The 20,728-nt window shown below is 38.7% G+C and overlaps 2 protein-coding genes across 2 annotated transcripts in view; both read right to left on the minus strand.

Annotated features, from left to right (window-relative positions):
* LOC113092155 (protein NLRC5-like) overlaps positions 1 to 11,568 on the minus strand; it is a 34,579-nt gene extending 23,011 nt beyond the window's left edge. Inside the window, exons 1-8 of the mRNA XM_026257763.1 lie at positions 11,069 to 11,568; positions 8,649 to 8,819; positions 7,981 to 8,151; positions 7,641 to 7,814; positions 7,284 to 7,454; positions 4,718 to 4,891; positions 3,037 to 3,210; positions 2,719 to 2,889 (exon numbers count right to left, since the gene is read on the minus strand). Of these exons, the coding sequence (XP_026113548.1) occupies positions 2,719 to 2,889; positions 3,037 to 3,210; positions 4,718 to 4,891; positions 7,284 to 7,454; positions 7,641 to 7,814; positions 7,981 to 8,151; positions 8,649 to 8,819; positions 11,069 to 11,370 (1,508 nt within the window). The 5' untranslated portion in view covers positions 11,371 to 11,568. The remainder of the gene's footprint in view (positions 1 to 2,718; positions 2,890 to 3,036; positions 3,211 to 4,717; positions 4,892 to 7,283; positions 7,455 to 7,640; positions 7,815 to 7,980; positions 8,152 to 8,648; positions 8,820 to 11,068) is intronic.
* Positions 11,569 to 12,044: 476 nt separating this feature from the next.
* Positions 12,045 to 20,629, minus strand: LOC113092172 (NACHT, LRR and PYD domains-containing protein 12-like). Its single transcript, XM_026257787.1, has 4 exons — positions 20,522 to 20,629; positions 19,811 to 19,880; positions 12,559 to 12,754; positions 12,045 to 12,466 (listed from the first exon to the last, which is right to left on the minus strand). The coding sequence occupies exons 1-4, from the start codon at positions 20,560 to 20,562 to the stop codon at positions 12,045 to 12,047; spliced, it is 729 nt and encodes a 242-aa protein (XP_026113572.1). The 5' UTR covers positions 20,563 to 20,629.
* Between the last annotated feature and the right edge of the window lie 99 nt (positions 20,630 to 20,728).

Consider the following 20,728-nt stretch of genomic DNA (forward strand, 5'->3'; position numbering starts at 1 on the left):
TGTATTTTTACAAAATTATTCTGGCAACCACAGCTGCCAAAAAGTTTTTGTAAAAAACAACAAGAAATGTTTTACAGTGTGACTAAATCCCACCACATTTGAATAAATGACCATATATGCAGATAAACAAATAACACATGTAGAAACACAGCTTCTAGTTTTAGACTGAATGATTTGTACAGTAACAAATGTTCATTAAATAAAGCTAAATGCCAATTATCATTATGTATCAGCTAAAAACAGCTCTGTAAAACAGCACACTCTTACTCATACTGTAATGTATCTCAGACAGATTCAATCCTACAATTCTAGGTTTTAAATATTTACTTTTCCATGATTGTGTACATCTTATATAAAATATATTCCATGATTTCACTTCAGTTTGCCAATTTATCAACCTTGAGTACACTAGTAAACTTGAGTAAACTAGCTGTAATTTTTTTTTTACAATTCTCTGTAAAACTTATGCTGCTTTTTGTGTACAACTATTACTTCCAAGCCTTACTGAAACTGATATTTTTATAATTCTTCATTACATTTCTTGCATCATGTAAATGCATAACATTTGCATCATTATCAGACTCGTAATATTCCTGTCACTGGTGTGAATGTTATCAGACATGGGGAAGTCGTGGCCTAATGGTTAGAGGGTTGGACTCCCAATCGAAGGGTTGTGAGTTCTAGTCTCGGGCTGGATGGAATTTTGGGTGGGGGTAGTGCATGAACAGCTCTCTCTCCACCTTCAATACCACGACTTAGGTGCCCTTGAGCAAGGCATCGAACCCCAAACTGCTCCCCGGGCGCTGCAGCATAAATGGCTGCCCACTGCTCCGGGTGTGCGCTCACAGTGTGTGTGTGTTTGTGTGTGTGTCCACTGCTCTGTGTGTGCATTTCGGATGGGTTAAATGCAAAGCACAAATTCTGAGTATGGGTCACCATACTTAGCTGAATGTCACTTCACTACAGACCATCCAACCCCTTTGCATTTTGACCTCCAATTTTGCTGGTACAGTTTGTCACTCTAAACTATGCAAAGAGCTGCCAACCACCATCCCAAATTATAATATTTAATTAATCATTTGATACATTTGTTGTGAACAAAAGAGAAGCTTTAAGAACTCAATGGATCTCCACCAAGATAAAAGCTTTATCTTGCTTTTATGGTTTAATATGAAAATATCAATAAAATAAAATAATTGTAATATTCTATTAAGTTGTAATATTAAAAGATCACAATCTCGATTTAAACACCTATGTGATTTTTTTTTCTGTATAGCTGTTCACATTATTGTTTTAGATGTGGCCAATATCAGATTTCCAGTGTGAACAGATCATGGTTCTGAACTGACTGGCTTGTGCAAATGAACGATACAAACAGGATTGCCAGGTTTTCTCAACAAAATCCATCAAATTGATTCTCAAAACAAAACTAGTCCAAAACTAGCCCAATCATGTTCTGGGGGTAAATATTGTGTTAGTCAGGTCGCTTCAATGCACAGAGTTAAAAAACAACCCGTGGCAACAGTTAAAAAGTATCCTAATTCTGTGGGAAAACTTTGCAATTGGCAACACTTGCGTAGTGAGCTGTCATATGGAAGTAAACATGGGGGACATGAAGTAAGAAATTATTTATTCATTTATTTATAGTGTTTTCTGCAGTAGAAGCCAGCAAAATTATTTGCAGGCAATGTGAAAATTGAGTCAAGGATATGACACAAGAAAGCAGATTTGAAACTTTTATGATACGAGGCCTAATGTTTTGCTTGTATATAGTATCATCACTGCAATAATTTTGGGTCTGACACTTCACTGTACTTCCACTGACTACCTTTCAAACCTGTCTTGATAACCTTGGGTATGTAAAATATTTGAAGTGACTCCAGTGAGCACAGAATCGTGATAAATGTTGATCTAGAGTGACGTAAAAGCTGCATGCAATCCAAGATGACCGTTCACACTGCGGTCACATTGCAAAACATCTGACATGTATCAGATTTAGTACCAGATATGGAAGTGACACAAATGGGAATTGAAAAGATCAGATTCCATGTGGTTCGTGCTGTTCCAACTGTCATAAGAAAAACAGATCTAAGTCACGTGAGCACAAAAAATGAATTTTGGCCACACTGGCCTGCTGTGTAAATGTAGCTTTAAATTACCTTTATTCTCCATTCCGATGATCAGTTTGGACTTCACCAGTTGGGTTACACAATGTCTACATGACTAATTTTTTTGAATTGCTGCTTTGTGTTTGTTTGATTAGATATGTGTTTTAATAAGCAGTGTGCTAAAAGAAATGAGCATTGAGTATGTATAGAAATTCCCTACATTATGGTTTAAAAAACTGTGTTCCTTTTAATTGTTAGTTTCAAAGAAATGTATAAAATATTACTATTTTAAAAGGGTTGTCTTATTTTCTTATTTTCAAAGAATTTGATTTAATTAATGGAATTCTGCTGAAACTAAGCTGTTTTTAATTAACAACATCAATTAGTCTTCGGAGCAGCTGCCTGATTGCCCTCTCTGACCCACAATACTGACAAGATGACAGAAGCAGTACAATTGGCCAATATGTTAGTGACATTCATTCTTATGTTAACAAATAAGCATGTAAACATGACTGTGTTCAGCAAAAAAATAATAATATTGTGGTTATGTTTACAGTATATATCTGACAACATACAGTTACCAGTGTAGCTGCTGGTGAAATGTACTCACTTGAGTATCTTCAGCTCACACACAGGATTCTTCAGTCCTTCACAGATCTCTTTGACTCCTGAGTCCAGCAGACGGCTGTTATTCAGCTCCATCTCTTTCAGGATGGTTTTGGAGGAGAGAACAGTAGCTAGAACTGAATATTTTTTCTCTGTCAGCTCACAATTATTCAGCCTGAATACAAAAACAGCATTATGTATTATTCAGCACATATTCAACACACATTAGATCAACAGATCTTCATATCTGCTCACACTTTATTGGAAGTCTTTTATAATGACTAAAGAGAGATGTTGTTATGTAGAAATTATGTTTACTCACTTAATTTTCTCCAGTTTGCTATGAGAATCCATCAAAAGATCAGAGAGCTTCTCCCCATCCAGATCTCCTAATTTATCTTCACTCAGATCCAGTTCTTTCAGTAATAATGGATTTATACCCAGAGCTTCAGTGAGATACTCACATGCTTCCTGTGCAGCAGGACTTTTCAAAAACCTAAAGGATGTAAAAAAGAACCTAGATTAGATATTCATGCTAAATGTCATGTCTTTTGCATCTCTCATCCTCCTTATGGGTCCAGCATAGTTTTAACATCATAGTTATAATAATTACTGCCTCCAGTTCTACTGGGAAAAAATATAATTATATATAAAAATTGGGGGTGTCAACAATAATCGATTCGGGAATGCATCGCGATGCAGGGCATGAACGATTCAGCATCGATGCGGCAAAGTGCCATAATCGATTATGTCACTGTTTATTTTCTGGCGGACAAAAAAGTTGTGAAGTTTAAATACTTCAGATTCCGGGAGAATAACAACAACAACAAGCAAGATGGATGAGGCGGAGGGAGATGACCGTGATAGACGGATTATAAAAAACGCACCCAAAGCTTGGAAAGCGGACATCTGGGCACATTTCAGATTTTATGAAGTGAATGGGAAACTAGACACGTCTTACGCGGTGTGTAAAATCTGCCACACTAAAATTAAGCACGTTGGCAATACAACTAACTTCACGAACCATGTTGATCATTGGTATCCTGATCAACATTGCCACACAACTCCGAGAGAGCAAAGAGGATCACACGATCGGTAGCATGTTTTATTGCGAAGGATCTAGGACCCTATTCTGTGTTAGAAAATGTGGGGTTTTGCCACATGCTTGAAACAATTGAGCCCCGGTATAAGCTACCGATTGTATGCAGCTGATGTGATGGTAGGATCAGGGGGCAGGCATATATAATTGTCATTGTCATATAGCTGCTAAGCTGCTGTTTTGTTGATAATAATTTGCACTTTACTTAACTACTTGAAAAAAGTTTCACAGTAATAAGTGGTTACTGTGTGTTGTTGCACTGAATATTTTTATTCCTGGGTGGTTGTTGTTAAAATATTGATACTTATTATTTTAATATTTGCACAGGACTTCAGGAAGTATCCTGTCTTAGAGCTGCTATTTTACTGTGTGTAAAAAAAAAGCACTGAAAGCTGTGATTTTAATTGTTTTAATTTTCAGGTATGAAAATGCCATATCCAATACCCTGTACCATTTAATTTGATTTAATTACATTTTATTTAATTACATTTTATTTTATTTTAATTACATTTTATTTAATTTAATAACTTTTATGTCAAAGATACAGGAGACACATAGCAGCCAATAAAATCTGTTGTTTAATATCTTGCTTGTATTGCCTCATGACTGATGAAAAATTTGCCTTGTGTGCAGTAGAATTTTGATGCATCGCAAAGCATCGTAGAATCGAATTGAATCGAATCGTTACCTGGTGAATCGTAATCGAATCGAATCGTGAGGGCAGTGCCAATGCACACCCCTAATAAAAATTAGGATCCAGATTGAGATCCAGACTACTGAAATTCAGATGGTATAGCATTTCTTTAAATTGAATTTCAACAAATTCTACTTTGTGTAATTTTTATTCAGAATTTAAGTATCAGTTTCTATTGTGTGGCTTTTTTTAAACATTTGAAGACATCACCTGATGGTCTTTAATTTACAGCATCCATCCTGCTGTAAATCCACGAACACCTTCACTCCTGATTCTCCAGGATCATTTCCTGTGAGATCCAGTTCTATCAGGTGTGAATGGTTTGATCTCAGAGCTGAAGCAAGAGCCTTATAACCTTCTTCAGTGATACTGCAGTCCGAGAGTCTATATATATATAAAAAAATGTTTTAAATGATATTACTTTCTTCATTTAAATTTCTAAATATTTCGTATGAAAATGTTGTAGTCAAACAAAAGTTTAAAACCGAAATTAAAATTACATTTTAGTCTCCATAGTTGTCTAAATTTTAATCATTTGCTATATCAAAGATAAATTCAATACTGTATTCTGTATCTTTATGATTTTGTGAACTTAGCTGGTAAATTTTACCATCCCTGTGTTTCCATTCATTACTCCCTGATTGTTTGCACCTGTACCTTTGTCAGTCTAATTCCCCACATATTTAAGCCTTTGTTTTTTTTGTATTCATTGTCTAATGTTGTCCATTAATGGATGTATAGTTGGTTTTCTCAGTTCTGCTCAAGCTGCCCCAAATTACCAAAGTTTCTTTTCTTCTTATCTTAATTATTTATTTTTGTTAATATTAAAGTTCAGTGAATCAAACAAAAGCACAAAGATACAGAAAACACTACACATTAACAAATGCATACTCGCACACATTCTTCAGTTTACCTGAAAACCTTATTTAAAACCCTCTGGAGTTGATTATCATGAATACGCGTTTTGAGTCATTTTCTCCTGATAACCCCGAAAAGAACTTAAATTACACTTTCAGTTGTACATTTTCTCCTGATAACCCCGAAAAGAACTTAAATTACACTTTCAGTTTTAATCGTACAGATAAGAGCAATAGATCAATCGAATATGTAAAGGGTCTACTTTTTTTGGATATACAGACATAATGACAACAAAACTGTGTGCACTTATAAAATAAAGATAGCAAACAAGGTGCGCTGTCTGCAGCCTTTGTCTGCGCTGATCTTCTTTTACAAACACGTCATTAAAATGAACTGTAACTCCGTGAATACTCAACGAAAAGACATGAGAGAGATATCTATAGAAAGCTTGACATGTCTATTTTTATACGAAACAAGTTATATTATATCTAATGTGACCACACCCCCGCACCGAACGTGCTATTCAGATTCAAACTGAAGCGCGTGGCTTGAATATGCCCACACAGAAGAAAAAGCAGCGAGACTGTTCTTCAAGTTTTTTTTATTTTACTGTTTGCTTCGCGATGAGAGGAATAAGACATAAATCACCCCAAAAAGATGTGATGTGGTTGAGGATTTGAGAAATGGATTTCCTCAGAAAAAAAAGAATGAAGCACTTTATTCAGCAGAGATCATAAACATGAGTAAGTCTCTTTTTATTTATTTATATACTTGTACTAGTTTTCACATAACGTGTAAACATTTTACTAGTTAGACTTTTTCCAAATACTTTTTCCAAACTATAATTCCTGACTAAATGTATAATCAAGTGAAACATTATGAAGTTTCAATAACAATATACAATACTATACCATTCAAAAGCTTGATGTAAATAATATAAATGTAGCATATAGATAACTGTAACAAATGTAAAAACAATGCTTTTCTTTCAATTTATTCCCCCTAAAAACCCAGAAAAATATTCTCAGCTCTTTTCAACATTAATAATATTGATAATAATAATAACAATAAATGTTTTTTGTTTTTTTTTGTAGAAAATAAGATTGTTAAAAGGATTTGTGAAGAATTGTGTGACTGGAGTAATGATGCCAACCAATTTGTTTGAAAGTCAGATTTGATTGTTCCTAATAAACTGTTTAACTGTTTTATCCCCCAAGTGGATATTAAATTATGCTGTGGGATAATTAAATATATTTAAAACTACAAACATAAAATTATATACATTTATTTTGTTCTCACATTCTTTCTTGTAACTCCTCACTCACAGTGGCACAGCTGACTGAAAGGCTCATTATGCAGCTCATTATGTGAGCCTTTGTCTTCTCTGGTGTAAATCACAATGATATTCATGATAGTTGACGCCTATTCGCATATGACTTTTACCAACAAAAAGTATCTTAGAAAATTTAAAGCAATATATTGTTTTCTGTGTGTGAGTAAACAAGATGATTTTCACATAATTTAGAAAGAAAAATTCTAGGCTACAAGCTCCTGTTCTCAAAAATCCCATGAACCATTGGTCTTTATGTGTTTTATGGGCTTTTTCAAGTGTTTTAACATTTTTAGTTTTTCACTAATCATGAATATTTTTTTTTCTCAAAAACACAATCATGTACATACATGCATTTCACATATTATTATATCCCAGTTTGTGCTGATTACAGTGAGATTAGACGTGACGCATTTAGATATTTATAAGAAACTGAAAAAAGCACAAATGTCAGGGCATGACAAAACTTCTCCAGGCCCCAAAAATACCCTTAGACTCCAGAGGGTTAATATAATATAAAAATGTTATATTTTAAAGATTTGTCAACAGGTTTTACATCTTATATATTAATCCATGTACAATACTCACTTCAGTGTGTTGAGTTTACAATGTTTATCCTGCAGAAGAGCAGCAATCTGAATTACTTGTGTGTCTCCTAGTTCACGGTCACTCAGATTCAGATCTCTCAGGAGTAATGGGTTTTTACCCAAAATTCCAGTCACATAATGACAGGCTTCATTGGCAGCAGGACCCAAAAACCTGAGTGAGTGAATTATATTTTGAGGTAACCAATCCCATAACATTTTTATTTAAATCTTTGTGTTAAGACTGATGACAACAACAGTAATAGACTGTGCTTCTAATTGTATTAGAAAAAGAATATGTTTAATCTGTATGTATAAATAATCTGCATTTCAGTTGTTGTGTTACTTCATCTCGTCTCACCTCAGTGTCTTCAGATGACAGTTCGGATCCTGTAGTAAATCATCAAGCTCCTTCACTCCTGATTCTCCAGGATCATTTCCTCTGAGATCCAGCTCTATCAGGTGTGAAGGGTTTGATCTCAGAGCTGAAGCCAGAGCTTTATAACCTTCCTCAGCGATACTGCAGTTTGAAAGTCTAGAACAGGAATGAAAATGTAACATTCAGATGATGAATCAGTTATTGAAGAAATTAAAAAATATCAACCCATAAAATAAATAATGAATTCTGTTCCTTTAACAAATTAATTACAATTAATAAAAAAATTACTCAATATGGATCAAATCAACAGATATCATCTCACCTGAGTTTCTCCAGTTTACAGTTCTCCTTCAGTCCATCAGAGAGCAGCATCACTCCTGAATCCTGTAATTTATTATTGCTCAGGTCAAGATCTTTCAGACTGCTCGAGTCTGAACTGAGAACTGAAGCAATAGTTGAACAGCTTTCCTCTGTTAGATCGCAATTTCTGAGACTGAAAAAAAGTTTTTTAAATTTATGTTCTATAATGCACAATGTAAAACATGAGTCTGAAACAAATTAGGGAGAGTCAAAGAACATCATGTTTTTGTATATTATACAGAGACAAGAAAAGCCATTTACTTCTATTCATGAAAATGTAAAAAGAGCAGAGTGAAAACACAAAAACAAAAAAGTTTTTGTCTTGCTTTGCATACTGATGTTTAGTGATCTCTGACTTGTGTATTTATAGAAAAAAATAAGATAGATCCAAGAGAAGATATTAAGAAAGATTTACAAATTTATAACTGTAAAGGCACAAGAGTAAACATAAAAATATTTAAATGAAGCATTTCTAATATTGTCCATATATCTGGATAGTAATTGTTAGCCCTTTAATGTATTAACATTAAACCAATAAATATAGTAACATATTTTGTATATAATTTCTAAAACAAATCACACCTTCAGCTTATCTTGAACAAAATCTTTGTCTGTCGTCACACAACTTACCTTAGTATCTCCAATTCACACTTTACACTCTTAAGTCCAGAACAGAGATTAATTAATCCTGAATCCTGCAGATTATTATTGTTCATGTTCAGATCTTTCAGATTAGAATCTGATCCAAGAACTGTGGCCAGAGCTAAACAGCTTCTGTCTGTTAAATTACAATTATTTAATCTACAAGAGAAATGTAATCACAGAATTAGATTTGTTAAATAAAAAAATACATAAATATTACATATATTGTGATTAGTAATTTTCAGACGCATATATTTGCTAAATAAAATAAAACATTAAGTAAATAAAAAGACATGTAAAAAAATTTTGGATTATGGTTTTGATCTAAGGCTGCAACTAACATTATTTTGATATTTGATTAATCTGTAAAATGTTAATTTGATAAATTAACACTAAACTGATCAAATAAGACTGAGGACTTGATTAGCTGTATCAGGTGTGTTTAATTAGGGTTGAATCTAAACTCTGCAAGACTATTGCCCTCCAGGAACTCAGGCCTTGTCCACACGAACATGGGTATTTTCAAAACTGCAGCTTTTTCAATGCAGTTTGTCCATTTGTCCACATGCAAAGGCAGTATCAGGTCACTGAAACTGAATCTTTTTGAAAACTCCTGCCAGGGTGAAGATTTCCTGAAACTCTGTTTGCAGTGTTGTCATGTAGCTGGTGAAACTGGACATTTTGGCTTGTGATATCACAGTGAGCACAGAAACAACTGGTAATAACTTTTTCTGGCTTCTAATTGGCCAACATCGCTTATCAGTTAGGGTTCAATGGTTAGGCTCTTGTCAGAACTTCATATCGTGTTTTTGTATTTTCATGTGGACAATATTTTTTTCAGACAAATGAGGAAATACTCACACTACACTATAAAAAATACTCGTGTACGTGAGGACTAGGCCAGAGTTTAACACCTCTAATCTAAAACATTCACTCATGTGAAAATAGTAATTATATTTATACCCCATTTCAATAATAGTTAATGTTCTCATTAAATGTAATTAAGTTACATGTAGCATTGTAAACATACATTAAACACAAATATCTGTCAGAGCTCCTGATACGGCCACTTTAACTATATGTTTCTAAGTTTGTTTGAATTGCATAATATAGAGCATTCCACTATATTTTAGATGCATTTTTATCCATGTGTAATTCACTAAATTAAAGTGACATGACTAGCAGCTGGTTTCAGTGCAAAGCGCACAGATTTGATTTATGAATAATACAATTTTCATTATAAATTTTGATCAGCTGTTGTAGCTGTCCAATCTGTCCAATAATATTGTCCAATCATACTGATAGTATTTAACCATATACATGTCTTCACCCCATGTCTCACCCTAGTCATACACCGCTATGTCACTTAACAGCAACAAAAACAGCAATGGCAGACTACATGCTTGTGTTCGTGCTGTAGAAGCTACTGAGCCTATTATATTTACTGAAGAAAAAAAATTGCAATAGCAAAAATGTTTGTATACAGCGCATAAAGATAATGCACGTGTGTAACCCCTCTCTCCCGGACCTCTGTTACACTCACCCCCCTAAACCCCACTCCCATCTGGGTTACCAATGTAACCCCTCTCTACCGGGTCCTCACCGCCACACCTAATCCTTGCTCCAAGTGGGCCTCAAACCCGGGTCTCTGGCATGGGAGGTTGACACACTAACAAGGAGGTTTAATGGCTGCAGCCTCTAGCATCAATTGCTAGTGCATCTCTTGAGATCAGGGGAGTGAGGTGTAAGGTTTCAGTGGTTTTGTTTGTATGTATATATTTCCTGAGACAACTCCATGTTTACGGAATTTTTTTTAGAACATAAAAAAAGATTGGATAGGGAAAGCTCTGGCTTCGTGTGGATGTTCCACAGTTTGCCTACTGTGTAGGAAAGAGGAGTGTGGAGAAGACGGGGAATAACACAATGGACAGTCTTTATTAATCCAAAATAAAGATTTACATGAAGGAACACACAAGTAGGACACAGGGTTGAGGTATAAGACTGGACGTAGGACTCAGGACAATACAGGGCTACATTAAAAACATGAACTAAGTGGGGAATAAATGGGACACAGCTGAAATAAAATGAACAAAATGAGAAAAGGAGCAGGAAAGACCAAATAAGGCCATAATCAAACATGGGCGAAAACTAGAACATGGAGCTCCTAGTGGAGGAAAACAAACAAAAAATATTCCATGGGCATGACGGATGTGGCCTCAGATTAAATTTGTTAAAAGAAAATGAATATAAAAATTTAACATGGGTATAATCAATTAAACTATATAAGGATAATCATTTTGTCATGTTGTCTAGAATTTAATTGCAGGTGGTACATGATTCAGAAAATTAAAGAATGTTATTGACAAAGATGTTTTACAGATGAGTGCAAAAATAGGAAAAATACTAACTTAGCTTTTCTGGAAGTTTTTATGACTGGTGATAGTCGAATCAGACACTCGTCTGATTTCTTGAATTTCTGAAGCTCAAACTCCTCCATCTCCTCATCTGATGTCAACAACACAAAGGCCAAAGCAGACCACTGGGCAGGAGAAAGGTCAGCAGATGAGAGACTTCCTTTGTTCAGGTGGATCTGAATCTCTTTCACCAGAGTTTGATCATTCAGTTCATTCAGACAGTAGAACAGATTGATGGATCTCTCTGGAGACAAATTATCATCTAATTTCTGCTTGATGTACTGAACTATTTCCATTTTGCTTTGTTCATCACCATTTTGCTGTGTCAACAGACCTCGTAAGAGTGTTTTTTTAGATGCAATTGACAGACCAAGGAGGAAGCGAAGGAAAAGGTCCAAGTGTCCAGTGTCACTCTCGAGTGCCTTGTCCACTGCAGTCTTGAGCAAATCAAACAGAGTTTCATTTTTGTTTTCCTGTTCTGTAGAAAATGCATTTTTCTTAGGAGAACAGTGGCTGAAATCCAGCAGAAGACTGGGATGTGGCACATGATAAAAGAGACTCTTTGATTGTTTAACATGATCAATGATTTCTTTGGCCTGATTCTCATCCATGAACCTTTTTTTGAAGTACTCCTCCTTTTGTGCATCATTGAATCCTCGTATCTCTGTCAGCCGGTCAATACAGTCAGGAGGAATCTTACTGGCAGCTGCTGGTCTGGTGGTGATCCAGATGAGAGCAGAAGGAAGCAGATTTCCCTTGATGAGGTTCGTAAGGAGAACATCTAGAGAAGCTGGTGATGATACATCACGACACGTCCCATTACCCTCAAAGTTTAGGAAGACGACATTCATCCAGTCCATCAAGAATGAATAAGACTTTTAAATTTATTTTTCGTAAGGTTCAGTTCTTTTGCCTCTGGGAAAAACTGACTTATCAGGCTCATCAAACTAAGTTTTATCAGGCTCATCAACTAGTTTTCTTTCTCCTTGAAATTCATCTCTCGGAAAGGAAGAGGAAATATGAAGCTGATGTCTTGATTTTCTTTTCCTTCAGCCCAATCCAGAACAAACTTTTGCACAGAGATGGATTTTCCAATACCAGCAACTCCTTTTGTTAGTACAGTTTTGATCATCTTGTTTTGTTCGGTTGCTTCAAACAAATTATTGCATTCAACCTGTATCTCCTGTGATTCATGTTGCCTGGAAGCAACTTCAATCTGTCTTACCTCATGCTCAGTATTAACCTGCTCACTACAACCCTGAGTAATATAAAGATCAGTGTAGATTTTATTCAGAAGTGTACAATCACCTTGCTTTGCAATTCCTTCAAACACACATTGATACTTTTGCTTCAGGTTCGATTTAAGTTGTTGTTGATGAATGAAGATCAGCTCTTATGAAAAAAACACACAACAAAAACACTTAATCTTACTCTTCTTTCCTTGTTATAATTATTTTTTTTAAACAGACTCACGAGCCTCTTACCTTTTAAAGTGTCTGCAATCTCATCTTGCTTCATTCTTTTTAGAAAATAAAGTACGATATCAAAAGCTGCTTCTTTGATTTCACATGTGTCCTTTATAAAATCCTGCACAAAGTATTGTGTGTTCTCTTTTTTTAATATTTTCTTCAACCTTGTCAGTTCATTCTTCAGAAATATAATAATTTTGTCCTCAAGATCCTAAAATCAAAAAAATAAAAACAAAGAGGGTACAATAACAAAACGTTATTAAATCTTACATCCACATATGAAAAATAAGGTTAAACAAATTAGACAGATGAGAGTAAAAAGCATTTACAAAGCTGTGATAATGTTAGAAATTTAACAGCAGTTCAATAGTACAGAAAAAACAGAACATTAAAAAGTCTCATTTTAGAATATCAGTTATCATGAACAAACTTCATGCAGTTATTTTAAGTAACATTTACAGAGAGCACCTGAGAAAACGTCACACCAGTGTTTCCCCTATATGCAATTTAGCAGGCACACTGTAACTACGGACTTTTTAGCATCACTGCTAAAAGATCACAAGACTGCTTTGATGCAATATTGAATACTAATAAACTTATCAGACAAAAACTGTAACAAAAAGTACCAGAACTGAGGTAGGGAAAATGAACATTTCCGAATGACTACATGACTGTTACCTAAATCATGCATAGCTCTGAAGTTGCTAAATACCGTTTAAGATTCTAATTTAATAATTTATTAAGCTATCAAGTTAGAAGTGATCTTGTCTATCTTCCTACTGTTAGCTGCATAGTGTCACGCTGTCTGGTCTCTGTTTCCCTGGGTGTCCACTAGTGGGCTCACTTCCCCTTAGGCACTTCACCATAGGCACTAGTATTCAACTAGTCTTGTCCTTTCATCACAGTAATTGCACTAGATTCCTGCACGGGTTCGGGTACCCGCGGGGAACTGTGTCGGATAAAAACAGTAAAAACGTGAAATATAAATTCTCAGAAAATGCATTTAATACCAATATATTGAAACGTCTGTTTATATACTCCATTAATAGTGACCAAGATGGCGGCGCGAACACATCGCGAGGCTCAGCGTCTCTCCAGTTTTTGCAATTTTGCAGTATTATTCCTGCTCATCTCGGGTCTGTTCGTACTGAACAGCTTTGCTTTAACATCATACACCCGACAGGAGCTTTTGGATATCGGTGAGGACTTTACCAGCAGTTTTATCACCAATCTTCGACTCATCCCTGAGATCGCTAGAACAACCGAGGCTTCGCACTCTACCCGGCCGGGCGGAAGTGCTCGCAGGCGGCATCGAGATCGTAAACAAAGGCGGGGGAAGCGCGGAGGTCTAAGAGCCAAGCTAAAGCTAACACCGCTCCGGCTCTCTTTACCCAGCATTTTCCTCGCTAATGTGTGGTCACTGGTGAACAAAATGGATGAGTTACGACTCCGCATCACCCACAGTAAGAGACTTATGGACTGCAATGTCATGGTTTTCACGGAAACATGGCTACACAGCGACGTACCCAACAATGCTATTGAGCTAGCAGGACGCTACACGTTCCGGGCAGATAGAACGGCAGATGACTCCGGCAAGACAACAGGTGGTGGAGTGTGCATTTATGTCAACAAAGCTTGGGGTACAAACACTGTCATTGTTGGGAGACACTGCTCAGCTAACCTAGAGTTTCTCATGGTTAAATGTAGACCTTTTTATCTGCCACGGGAGTTCTTCCACCATAATAACCGCAGTCTATATTCCACCGGATACTAATGCCAAGCTTGCTTTGAACGAACTTCATGCAGCCATTAGTAAACAACAGACTGCTCACCCAGAGGCTGCTTTTATTGTCGCGGGTGATTTTAATCACTGCAAATTAAAAACAGTACTCCCCAAATTTCACCAGCATGTTTCCTGCCACACCAGAGGAGACAAAACTTTGGATCATGTTTATACAAACATCAATGGAGCTTATATCGCGAGCCCCCTCCCCCACCTCGGACAGTCTGATCACCTTTCTTTGTTTCTCACCCCTAAGTATTCACCCCTCATCAACCGTGTGAAGCCATCAGTGAGGACCATCAAAGTGTGGCCAACTGGAGCAGACTCTTTACTTCAAGACAGGTTTCAACACACTGACTGGAGTATGTTTGCTTCACAGGCTGCCTGTGGCTCTCACATGGACATTGATATCTACACCTCCTCTGTACTGGATCACATCAACTCCACCATTGACAGTGTAACAACAGAAAAACAGATAACAACATACCCTAATCAGAAGCCATGGATGAACAAGGAGGTTCGACTTCTGCTGAAAGACCGCAACGCTGCCTTCAGGTCAGATGACGCTCAGGCCTACAGTAAATCCAGGGCTAACCTGAAAAGGGGCATCAAAAAGGCCAAGTACTGCTACAAGCTGAAGGTAGAGGAACACTTTTCCAACTCTGACCCCCGACGCATGTGGCAGGGCATCCAGATCATCAGTGACTACAAGTCAAGCAACTCCACTTCAACGGTCACGGACGTCTCCTTCCTTAACGAGCTAAATGACTTTTATGCTCGCTTCAACAGCGACAGCAAGGAGACGGCCACCAAAATCTCACCCTCAACAGACCACCAACCCCTTAAACTCACCCCCTCAGATGTCCACACTGCACTGAGCCGGATCAACGCACGCAAGGCTGCTGGCCCGGATGGCATTCCTGGACGTGTGCTTAGGGCATGTGCAGAGCAGCTTGCAGGGGTCTTCACAGACATTTTCAACCTGTCCCTCACCCAAGCAACTGTGCCAACATGTTTTAAGTCCACATCCATTGTGCCAGTACCGAAACACTCCTCCCCAACGTGCCTGAATGACTATCGCCCCGTAGCACTCACACCCATCATTATGAAGTGCTTCGAGCGACTGGTCCTAGCACACCTCAAAGACTGCCTCCCACCCACACTGGACCCACACCAATTTGCCTACAGCAGAAATAGGAGCACAGAGGATGCAGTATGCACAGTGCTGCACTCTGCACTCACACACCTGGACAATAACAACACGTATGTTAGGATGTTGTTTGTTGACTTCAGTTCAGCATTTAACACCGTCATTCCCTCCAAGCTGACCACAAAACTTGGAGACCTGGACAGGACAGGCGTTTCAGGAGCCTCCGAACAAGGACCACAAGATTCAGGAACAGCTTTTTCCCTAAAGCTGTCTCCTTGCTGAACTCTGCCCTCTGACACCCCTCAACACCCCCCACACCACACATAGACTCCTCCCCCTTCTTCAACACTCTGATTTATTTATTTATTCACAACAAGCAAAAAACAGTAACTTGTTATTACTTGCACTACTGTCTGTTCATCCAGGAACACTGTATAATCCATTTGCACATTGTAATATTTTCTATGCACTTTACTGTCCATTGCAATACTGTAAATTATGTTCATAGTTCTGCCTATAGTGTACATACACTTTTACATAGCCCATCTGTATAGTATGTTCATAGTACACCTATCTGTATATTGTGCTTATAGTATTAATATCTGTAAATTATGTCCATAATACTTACCTGTATAGTTATTGTACATATTATAGACCTTTATTCTGTACTTACTGCTTATTGCACTTCTGGTTAGATGCTAACTGCATTTCGTTGCCTTGTACCTACATGTGCAGTGACAATAAAGTTGAATCTAATCTAATCTAATCTAATAAAGGAGTCCAGACATTGGAAAAATATCAGTCCACATGCGTTTTATATGAGGGAAAAAACTTTTAGGTAGCAAAATATTAAATCTGCTATATGTTTGCTTCTTATTTATTAAATACGAGCAATTGATTGCTAAACCATTGATCAAAATTAATATAAAATGTATAAAAAACGAATATCTTTTAAAAAGAGTTTTCCATAAATAACTTCTGCATGACCTGGCAATAAAATTCGAAAAAAAGTGTGTCTAATGTGATTGGCTTAACTGATTTGATTTCGGGTGCCGGTCAGGTGTCGTTTCTATTTTAAGCGGGTCGGGTGCGGATTTTAATTAGTGCTGCTATCTGAAAATGGGTCGGATGCGGTTTTAAGCACTGCGGGTATGGACGGGTGCAGATTTACAAAATCGGACCCGTGCAGCTCTCTGAATTGCACTCCTGCTAATTGCACCAGGTGCAATCACTTAATTGTCATTAGACTCCTTATATTTACCAGTCTTTTCATGTTGTCTGGATGGAGTCCTTACCCTTCGTGATCCCAGTCTTCTCGTCCTTTTGAGATTCCTTGTCTTCCTGTTCCCTTCCTGTTTATTTTATTTTGGAATGTTTTCTGGATTTGACCCTGGCTTGTTTGACTTCGTTTTGGATTATCCCATTAAAATCATACCTGCCACTGGATCTCTCCCTCTCCTGTGTCTTACTTGGGTCGCGATCGTCACAGAAGGACTCCATCCTTTGAGATCCAGCGGTATGTCTTTTCATGTTTCCTCCCCACCCACCGAGCGGGATAGGAGTGGTTTTGAGGGAACCCGCCTGGTTGTTTTCCGTGGGACCAGGGGAGGTCGCAAAGGAGTTAGTGGTCGAGAGGAGGTTCAGCATCGCTCTCCACCATGGCCCCCCTTCGAACCCGGGCTCGTGTGGAACGGATCGGAGCCGGTCCAGAGTCATGGCACAAGATGGCTGCTTGTCCAGCACCTCTGCACAGAATGACAACCACAGTTGACTCTCCAGAGTCGAATCAGGTTCAAGTGGACCCTTCAGAGTCGAGTCAGGTTCCCGTGGACCCTCCAGAGTCAAGTCAGGTTCCTGTTGACCCTCCTGAGTCGAGTCAGGTGCTCGTGGACCCTCCTGAGTCGAGTCAGGTGCTCGTGGACCCTCCATAGTCAGGGTTAGTCACCGTTGACCTTCCAGAGTCAGGGTGAGTCACCGTTGACCTTCCAGAGTCAGGGCTAGCCACCGTCGACCCTCCAGAGTCAGGGCTAGTCACCATTGACCTTCCAGAGCCAGGGCTAGTCACCGTTGACCCTCCAGAGTCAGGGCTAGTCACCGTTGACCTTCCAGATTCAGGGCTAGTCACCGTTGACCCTCCAGAGTCAGGGCCAGTCACCGTTGACCCTCCAGAGTCAGGGCTAGCCACCGTTGACCCTCCAGAGTCAGGGCCAGTCACCGTTGACCCTCCAGAGTCAGGGCCAGCCACCGTTGACCCTCCAGAGTCAGGGCTAGTCACCTTTGACCCTCCAGAGTCAGGGCTAGTCACCGTTGACCCTCCAGAGTCAGGGCCAGTCACCGTTGACCCTCCAGAGTCAGGGTTAGTCACCGTTGACCTTCCAGAGTCAGGGCTAGTCACCGTTGACCTTCCAGAGTCAGGGCTAGTCACCGTTGACCCTCCAGAGTCAAGTCAAGTCACTGGTAATCTTCAAGGACAGAGTCAAGTCACTGGTGATCTTCAGGGACAGAGTCAAGTCACTGGTGATCAGTCAAGTCACTGGTGATCTTCAGGGACAAAGTCAAGTCACTGGTGATCTTCAGGACAGAGTCAAGTCACTGGTGATCTTCAGGGACAGAGTCAAGTCACCGGTGATCTTCAGGGACAGAGTCAAGTCACCGGGGTTCTTCATGGGAGAATTCAAGTCACCAGTGATCTTCATGAACAAAGGCAAGTCACCATTGATCTTCATGAACAAAGGCAAATCACCATTGATCTTCATGAAACAAATACAAGTCACCATTGATCTTCATGAACAAATACAATTCACCAATAATCTTGATAAGCAGAGTCAAGTCAGCATTGATCTTCTGGAATCCAGTAAAACACCATGGGATTACCAGAGTCTCGTCACTTCTCTGTGGAACTACCAGAGCCTCCCCACGTCTCTGTGAAACTACCAGAGCCTCTCCACGTCTCTGATGAACTACCAGAGCCTCTCCATGTCTCTGCTGAACTACCAGAGCCATTCCACGTCTCTGCTGAACTACTAGAGTCTCTCCTCGCCTCTGCGGAACTTCCAGAGTCTTGTCACATCTCAGTCGAAACTCTCTGAGCACCCGACTGATCCTGTTGTGGCCACGGAGGCTACCCTTAACTTGTTCATGTTTTCTGTTTCAGCATTGCCCAACCCAGACTTGTCCTCCTGTTTATGCGGTCGCACGGATGTGGTGGTCTTCTGCTCCGCCCTGGGGGGCATCCGTTTCGACCACACAGATGTGGTGGTCTTCTGCTCCGCCCTGGTGGGCATCACGTTATGTTCTCCTGGACTTGTGTTTTTGTGGTTGTTTTGTTTTGTCTGTTCTTCCATCTATGGACCTGACCCTCCGCCCCCCCCCAACCCCCCCCCCCCCCCCCCGATCCTCTGCCGGTCCACCTCCCTCCTGGGTTTCTTGTCTGTGTCTTTCTTTCCGTTTCCCTCTAAGGACCTGGCCCTCTGTCCCTCCCCCTGATCCTCTGCCAGTCCACCTCCCTCCTGGACTCCTTGTTTTGTGTTGCACTTCTCTTGTCTCAGTTTCCCCATTTTACCTGGTCCTTTGTCTCGGGTTTCCCCATTTTACCTGGTCCTCTTGTCTCTGTTTTCCCCATTTACCTGGCCCTCCGTCCCTCCCCCTGGTCCTCCGCCGCTCCACCTCCTTCCTGGTCTTTTTGTGTCTTTGGTCTTCCCTTGGGTTCGGGTGGAGCATCTGGCAGCTGCTCCTTGGAGGAGGGGGTAATGGCACGCTGTCTAGTCTCTGTTTCCCTGGGTGTCCACTAGTGGGTTCACTTCCCCTTAGGCACTAGTATTCCACTAGTCTTGTGCTTTCATCACAGTAATTGCACTCCTGCTAATTGCACCAGGTGAATTCACTTAATTGTCATTAGCCTCCCTATATTTAACAGTCTTTTCATGTTTTCTGGATGGAGTCCTTACCCTTCGTGATCCCAGTCTTCTCGTCCTCCGAGATTCCTCATTTTCCTGTTCCCTTCCTGTTCCTTTTTATTTCGGATTGTTCTCTGGATTTGACCTTGGCTTGTTTGACTTTTTTTTGGATTATCCCATTCAAATCATACCTGCAATTGGATCTCTCCCTCTCCTGTGTCTTACTTGGGTCACGATCGTCACACATAACACATGCAGTTATAAAGCTGTATAAAGTTGAGGTTGTTTTATAAGCTATTCCTCTATCAACATGAAATATTATCTATATATATATATATATATATATATATATATATATATATATTAAACGATATATATTAAATGGATAGAAAAAGAACTCAGTCTAACATTTGTTGAATAATAATTATTTTACCCTACCTTGAAGATCCAGACAAGATTTTCTATGTTGAAGCGATAATTCTGGAAGTCTGATTGCTCATGTTGAATTCTGTAAGCAAAATAAATTTGGCCATTGTTCATATTAAATGAAATAAAATACAACATTTCTGATATAAGATAAATATGTGAGAAACCATTTTTTTTTCTTCCCACGTCTCTCTGGTTTTGCTCTCAATTTTAGGGCATTGGAGATCATTTTAGCTGAACAGCCTATAATTTTCTTTATAGATTTTCCCCTCTCCAATCAACTTTTTAATTAAATTTTCTGTTAATTTTTATTTTACATTTTCCTCAGGCCTTTAAAATGCATGTTCAACAAGTGCTGGCTTCATCTGTAAATAGGGGCCACCTGATCCACACCGGTTTTTTCACAAAATGATGACCTCAGTGATTGAATGCCACACTGGCTATTTTTTTGAACACACCCCTTTCAACTAATTGCCCAACTGCACAGCCTTAAGAGCATGCATATCCTGAATGCTGGGTCTTGTTTGTTTTCTGAGAATCTACTGCACCTACTGGTAACTTGTTTGCCACGTATCAATAAAAAATATATTAAAACCTGGATTATTCTGGTTAGTCAAATTGTACTTGTATTATTTTGAACAATACTGTATAGTTGATTACTTATGTTGCAAATTAAACTAAAATGAAAACTGTGGTATCTAAAAGATGTGCTGGTGTTCTTACTTGTTGAGAAGAAAAGTTGCCAGTTCCACATCACTTCTCATTCCCTTCTGTGCTTTTAGAGCTTCCCACCGTGTAATTTCTGAACCAATATTTACTGTGGTCTTATGTCCTTTGTACTAGATCAATCAAAACAACAAATCTCATGGAAACCCAGCATTAATCCATTCAGAAAAAGGGTTCAATGGAAATTATTTTTCATGATAGTGA

This window comes from Carassius auratus, unplaced genomic scaffold (assembly GCF_003368295.1).
Source record: "Carassius auratus strain Wakin unplaced genomic scaffold, ASM336829v1 scaf_tig00214501, whole genome shotgun sequence".
In the NCBI taxonomy this organism is placed as follows: Eukaryota; Metazoa; Chordata; class Actinopteri; order Cypriniformes; family Cyprinidae; genus Carassius; species Carassius auratus.